Consider the following 6,697-nt stretch of genomic DNA (forward strand, 5'->3'; position numbering starts at 1 on the left):
GATAAAGCCTGGGAAACCAGGAAGGCTCCTGTGTGTATGAAGCTGTTCGGTTAGGGAGAAGAGAAATCGCATAATTTAAACAACAGAACATTACACTGGGTGCATTTCTCAACTCTCTCATCCCAACCCCCTTGGTAATAATATCACACACGCAGGGATCCTCACGCTTACAAGTGTAGCTGGTTGCAGTTTCCGCTGGAGAGCTCACCTCTAAATTTCTCCGCAGTGCAGCACGCTAATAAACTGGGCCGGGGGACCATCAGCACCAGATTTATGAGCTCTTTTACAGGTGGCTAACATGAAGCAATTCCCTTCTGAACATATTTAAGCCGTGTCTTATCTTACCTTCCCTGCGCTGTAAGGCAAGATGGTCATTTTGAAGGTTTATGGTTGGGAAAGACAAATGTGCTTTACATTTTACATGGCTAGCCAAGCCTGTGTAATGAAAACCTGCAGACCGATCCCTGAGATTCCGAGCTGGAGAACTTACAGGCTATTTCGGTTCAGCTCTCGGCTATATTGGTATTTACTGCATTGCAAACGCCAGTGTAAAAACACAAAAGATCATGAATATCCCCGCACACGGAAACAGACACACTGTACACTTTGTACAAAAAGCAAATGGCTGGAGTGTGGTTGAGGAAGATCAATACGGCCATTGTAGTGCACAGAGGGAAAAGCCTGGGCTCTGTCCGTTTCATTGGGTGACCAGTGACCTTTTCCACGGTGGGTTCTGTGAATGTCGGGCTCCTGTTCACCGAGGAGGGCAGAAGCCCCCCCGCCCCCGACTCAGTCTCTGGCTGCGGTCACTGGGTCACTGATGGCGCTAAGACCCCAGCGGCTCCCAGGACACCCCCAGCTGGGCCAGGACCCGTTGATCCCTGGAGGGAGGAGACCGGGCTCAGCGCTTGCGAGCCGCTGTGCACCGCGCCGGGCTGAGATTGCTGCAATTTCTTCTTGTTGATCTTTCTTTCTTTCGCTCGCCTGTTCTGGAACCAGATTTTTACCTGGCGGGGATAAAAGAGCAAGAGAAAGAGATGGTCAAATCAGAGAGCGGAGCGGCTCCAGAATGACCAGGCGAGCAGGGCTGGGCAGCCGGAGAGGGCACCGTAGGGGTTTCTCCGCAATCAGCCCAGCCATCTGCGCCCGGCTCTGCCGCAACACGCAGGGAATAGCCCCGTGTAATGCAAGCCAGAGTCCCGCCATGCGCACTCTTTTGCCGAGCCTTTCACGGGGGAGTGGACCCGATCCCCAACTCCTGACGCAGGCTAACGCCAGGACTTTCTAAGGTGGCGCTAACATGCACATCTCAGCCGTCAGCTCAGAGCACGCCGAGAGCTAACAGGCGCACGAGTGGGCCGGACACCTCACTCTCACATGTGCCACTTGGGAGTTTGTCGGGTTGGAAAGCAGGCATGCCTGTCTGTAGGTCTGGGTCTCTTTCGCACACACCAGTACTGGAGACACGAGAGAAGTTCCAAACATGGTCACATACCCCATGATATAGGAAAACACCCACTCTCCTGGCAAGAGCAGTCAGCGCCTCGGTATTTGTCGCCCTTCCTAGGCCTTCCCCACCGATTGGTGCCAGCCATTCTGCTACTATTCCCGCGATCCCACGGCCATGTTTGCATTATCTCTTGGGCCAGTGGCACCGTGACAAAGCGCATGGGGGTATGGGGGGTGGGCGACTAACGAGCATTTGGGTACTTCAGAAATAACGCGAAGGGAACTCTCAACGGACAGACCTGTCTCTCTGACAATCCCAGCGTAGCAGCCAGTTCTGCTTTCCTCCTGATTGTTATATACCGGCTGTAATGAAACTCCTTCTCCAGTTCCAGCCGCTGGTGGTCCGTGTACACCACGCGGTACTTATCTTTTGTCCTGGTTTTAACTAGAGAGGAGAAATCCATGACAACTGATCAGGCACATTTAACTGCAACCCTTTTCCCCGATCCATTCTTTCCGTCTCCTCCTCGTCTGATCTGGGACTGGAGCTCGGCTACTCCCCACCCAGGCAAACCCTTCAATGGGTAAGGAGGACAGGATCGGGACCCCGTCAATGGTTTCATTTCCCTAAGCGGGGACTTAATAAAGCGCGTGACCGGGCTCGAGAAAGAAGATTTGCAAATAACCCATTTTTTTCAGGCCGTGGGGAAAAAAGGCAAAAACTGCACGAATGTCATTAGGAACCAAACGCATGCACTATATTCCCCGTCCCGAGGGAGACCAGATGGCAATGTTTTTGAAATGTACCTTAATTTTGTACATTTCTCCAAGGAACATTGTTCTGAAATGCCGCTGTTCCCGTTAATCTCTTATGGTAATAACCCCCGATTAATGTAGGCACACGTTGTCTGGGGTTATTTGCTACAGCAGAAGAACTCTTAGATTCTCACAAGTAAACGTCTTGGGCATTGCTCTGATTCCCCCCCCGATTTTTGATGTCCCTCAGCAAACGATGGAAGTGCAGACGATCTGCGATTGTTATGTTGAACCCGCACCTTTACTCGGATTCATTTATTTTTGCAGACGAGAACCGACAAGCCTGACACTGGAATGGAGGCAGAAAATATCAGTGCTCAAAAATGCCAAGTTTGACGCATCTGATTTTTTTTTTTAATGCGGAGCATGTATGTACGTTGCTAAATCAGTTGATCTCCCTTGCTTCTGATTGTTTCTTGTTTAACTGGTTATATCCCCAGCTTTCTTGTTCATCAGAAAGATCTGAAGAGTCGGGAGGTTCTGCCCCCAGGGATGTAATGCCCGGCAGGCTGACTTTGTTCAGGTAAACTCTCTGCAAACCACAACAAAAGCGCCCTGCGAAGATACAAGTCTGATCAGAGAAAACTCCCCAGAGCCGCTGAATGGGGAACACAATCGCAAACAATGCCGGACAAGGAGATCTTATCAAAGAAAGACCTTCTCAATGCCTTAATAACAGCCCCATTCTGTTTGAATTACCACTACTGAGCAAATGGCGGCAGGCGCTTTCATCCCCTGGCCGGGCAGATTAACATAAACACTGGCTCCAAAGGCAGCATTTGAATGGAGACATCCCCCCAAGTGACCAGCCACCCTTTCCAAAAGGAAAACGGTGGGAACAGGGCGGAATTGTGGGAAAATCCGACAGCTTCCATTCCTGGATTGCTGGCCACGGGCACTGGGCCGGCCTGCAGATTCCCTCACATTAAAGTTGGTCGTTTGCTTTCCCATGTAGTGCGCTGACTCGATGCTCTTTGGTTTGGGGGAAATGGTCAACCCCAATCGCCCCCCACGTTGTCTGGGGAAGCCGGGGGATGAGAGAGGAATGCCAGAATTCATTATTTACTGCGAAAGTTGCCACCCTCTTTCCGGGCAGTAAAAGGGACAATAGCGTGGAAGGTGTATATCAAAGCAAGATGTGTTTAAAGGCCCATGACAGATGAGGGTCTGCAGAGAACAGGAGCTCCTGGCTAGTCTGCAGGCACCCGGGAGACATTAACATCACAACTGAGAACGGCGCCTGGCCACCTCCTTGGCACCTTAGTGCAGGACATCACGGACCGTTCTCAGCTGACATTCAGGCCCATCTACCGCAGCTCCCCTCCAAGTCTCTTTCCCCGACGAGAGGGAGGAAGGGGGCAACTTTCAAAATCGGGCTTGAGACACCCCGCCCTACCCTTAACGCCTTCCGATCCGCGCCCCTCTCCCGAAGGCGAGGAGGAAAAGACGCGCAGATCAGTTTCGCCTTCCCGGAGGAAACCTGCCCCCCGGATACATTGCAGCCCCAGCTCGATGGGATGGGAATTCCAGAGCCAGCCCGAACCCTGACAACCCCAGGACTCAGAACCGCCTTCGCTCATTTCCCAGCGAGGGAGCAGCAGGTCGGTGTGAAGACCTAAAGCTCACCAAGACGTTAATAAAGGTATGCGCCCAATGACTCAGAAACAAATGCAAAGCGACACCGGCCAATGATTTATATGGCTGTAATTGGTTATAAAAATCTTTTAAGTGCCTATAACCAGGGCTACTCGGACTGAAGCCCGGGGAGGACCAGCAAGCACTCCATTGGGATGAAATTAAACTAAACTCGTCGGGAAATCGGTCAACACAGGCTTTCCCGGCCGCTGGAAACTTGGATCGACTAGGACCCCCCCCCAAAGACTGTCCCACGGCTCGTCGATTCAAAAGACACCTTGAAATAGGGGCTCCAAAGCTCTGTGGGGTCGGTCTGCCAACCCGCAGTGCGTTAAAAGCGTACCGCAACCCCACCCCCAGCAGGGCTCTGTCTTTGCTGCCTACGTTCTTCATGTTAAACTAATTTCTCACAAAGGGAAAGCAAAGGTCCACATTTCTCTCTGTACGTGCAGCTCGGTAACAAGAGTCTCAAGCCCCGAAGTGACTCTACTTGTTACTACAAACTCTCCCCACAAGGATCTGTAATTTAAGTGTTGTCGATAATACGACCAGTTATTTGAAGAAATTTTCTATCCACTTCAGTATTTTTGTTCAATATTAAAAGAACGTAAAACAATCGAAGGGGAAATAGAATTTTTCCTTTGGGGGAAGAGCCTCATTTTTGAGCTGCTGCTTCCTTATTTTCTTTAAAAATATATATATCGGAAGTGAGGCTATTCCAGTGAAATGCCTGGGCCTGGGCCCGCATGCCTGAGGCGGGCTCCAAAATGAGTGAGCTTCTTGGCATTATCAAATGTCCCTGCAAATCACTTCCACGCGTGTAGGGCACAAACATCTCTCTAGTAACACCCAGGCTGCTCTGACCCTGAGCTAGGGCCAGTGGCTCCAAACTGGAAGAGAACTCAGCTGCCTGGGGGGCCCTTTCCCTCCTGCCACTGGGAAGTTTGGGCACTGTTTCCTACTGGGTTTTCCTGGAGGAGGTTCCCTCCACTCCCCGAACCGAAAAGCGGTCAGGCCGAGAAATTACTAGCGAAACAACTGCCTGTGTTAACCTCCACAGCCCCCACCGTGCAGCCCGAGCTGTGCGCAGCGGGGTTCAGTCCCCGGAGAGTTACGGTTTCCTGGGAGGCTCTGGGTCCCAGCAAGGCCCAGGCTGGTTACGAGGTTCCTCGAGCTCTGCTACTTCCCAGACCGCCCTGAGCTAGGCTCCCATGCAGAGCTCCGGTGCGCAGGGCCCCAGCGCTTTGCGGCTAGCCAGAGACCCAGGCCTGCAGGGCTCTGCTGCAGTCCAGGACCCCCCGAGCTGGGCTACGGTCCAGAGCCCTGGTGGGCAGCTTGCTCTGGGTCCCAGCGCTCTGCCGGGTTCTCCGGGGCCCCAGTCCTTTGCTCGCCCAGGCTCCCGGCGCTCCGCCGCTTACCCTGGCCGCCCAGGGCGGGCTGTGTCGGCTTCCTCATCCACTCGCACAGATTCCGCCGCTGGCCGCCAGGGGAGAGCTGTTCTGCGGCCGGGGCGCCCGGGTTGAGCTGCTGCATGACCCCGGAGGCGGCGTGGGGCGCCGGGCCCGGGTGGTGGTGGTGGTGGTGGTGATAGTCAGCCGGGCTGTAAGCCAGGGCCGCGGCGGGGGAGCCGCCGTTCAGCCCGTGCACCGCGCTGGCAGCCGCAGTGGCAGGGCCCCCCTGCCCGTAGCCGTTCCAGTCATCCCGCAGCGGAGCGCCGTAGGGAGAGGGCCACGAGGGGCCCGGGGACTGGGCGCTGTCCAGGTTCACCCCGGCCGCGGCCACATGGTATCCTCCGTAGTCCGGATATTGCGGGGCGCTGACAAAGTTCTGCGCCGCCAGGTTGAGCCCCCCCGAGTGGCGCACGGAGCTGGAGTACATGGGCACCTCCTTATCCAATAGGTAGCTCACGTACATGATGGCGAGAGCCGGGCAGCAGCTCTCCACATGCTGCTTGGGGCTCTGGAGCTGCTCTTCTCTTCCTTGGGGATGGGCTCCCCTTCTGTTCCGGGGGGGGGCAGCGGGGGGACTGTCCCCCTGGTTGCCTCTGCAGAGCCGTCTCTCTCCCGCTAGCGATCCGAACCCATTGGCCGGCAGCACTTACATGATTAACGATTGTTTACAAGGCTCTATTAGTAATGGCACAGACACACCAAAGGCAGGTGACGTGGAGAGGCGCTGGGTATATAGCTACTACCCCTAAAAGAAGATTTGCATTTAAAAAGATAAGGAGAGGGCAGCGACCTGATCACAGCTAAATATTCAAGCCTTTATTGTTTAAGAGCTTCCTCCTTCCATTGCAACCTGGTGCACTTTAACCTCCAATCACAGGTTCAAAGAACTAAATGAAGAGACTTGCAAAAGAGAGAGAGACTTCTGAGAGCCAGGGTGGGAATATGGGAACCGTGTATCATGGACTATCTATAGGCAGCACGTTGCAGAACAGCCCTTATTTAGGTTTTTCCTTTTGTTTTAAATGTTATAAAGGCAGCACGTATAAGGAGATATATAGATAGAGACATTTCCCTTTTTAGAGCTGTTAGTTTAGAATAACTTTTCCGTAGACTACTGGATGACGACCAGAGGAAAAGTGAAATCGACAAGACTGTGTGTGTGTATACAGAATATTCAATCCAAAGGGAATGCACTTGGATCGCCTTTATTTCTTACCAACCAAGTCAAGTTTTGTTTCCCCTAAATGTTGATAAGTGGCTTCTTTTTCGTTTTGCTCTATCGTGTTTTAGTTCTACTTCATATATAACAATATTACTGTGTTGTATATACTTTGCTGAAAACGTTT

General features: G+C 52.8%; 1 protein-coding gene across 1 annotated transcript; it reads right to left on the minus strand.

The window, feature by feature from the left end:
* Positions 1-806: 806 nt before the first annotated feature.
* Positions 807-5,814, minus strand: LOC112124016 (homeobox protein CDX-2). The gene is made up of 3 exons (XM_024222566.1): positions 5,319-5,814; positions 1,749-1,894; positions 807-1,007 (listed from the first exon to the last, which is right to left on the minus strand). The coding sequence occupies exons 1-3, from the start codon at positions 5,812-5,814 to the stop codon at positions 807-809; spliced, it is 843 nt and encodes a 280-aa protein (XP_024078334.1).
* Positions 5,815-6,697: the final 883 nt, after the last annotated feature.

Source organism: Terrapene carolina, unplaced genomic scaffold, assembly GCF_002925995.2.
Source record: "Terrapene carolina triunguis isolate 2854851 unplaced genomic scaffold, T_m_triunguis-2.0 Scaffold139, whole genome shotgun sequence".
Lineage (NCBI taxonomy): Eukaryota > Metazoa > Chordata > Testudines > Emydidae > Terrapene > Terrapene triunguis.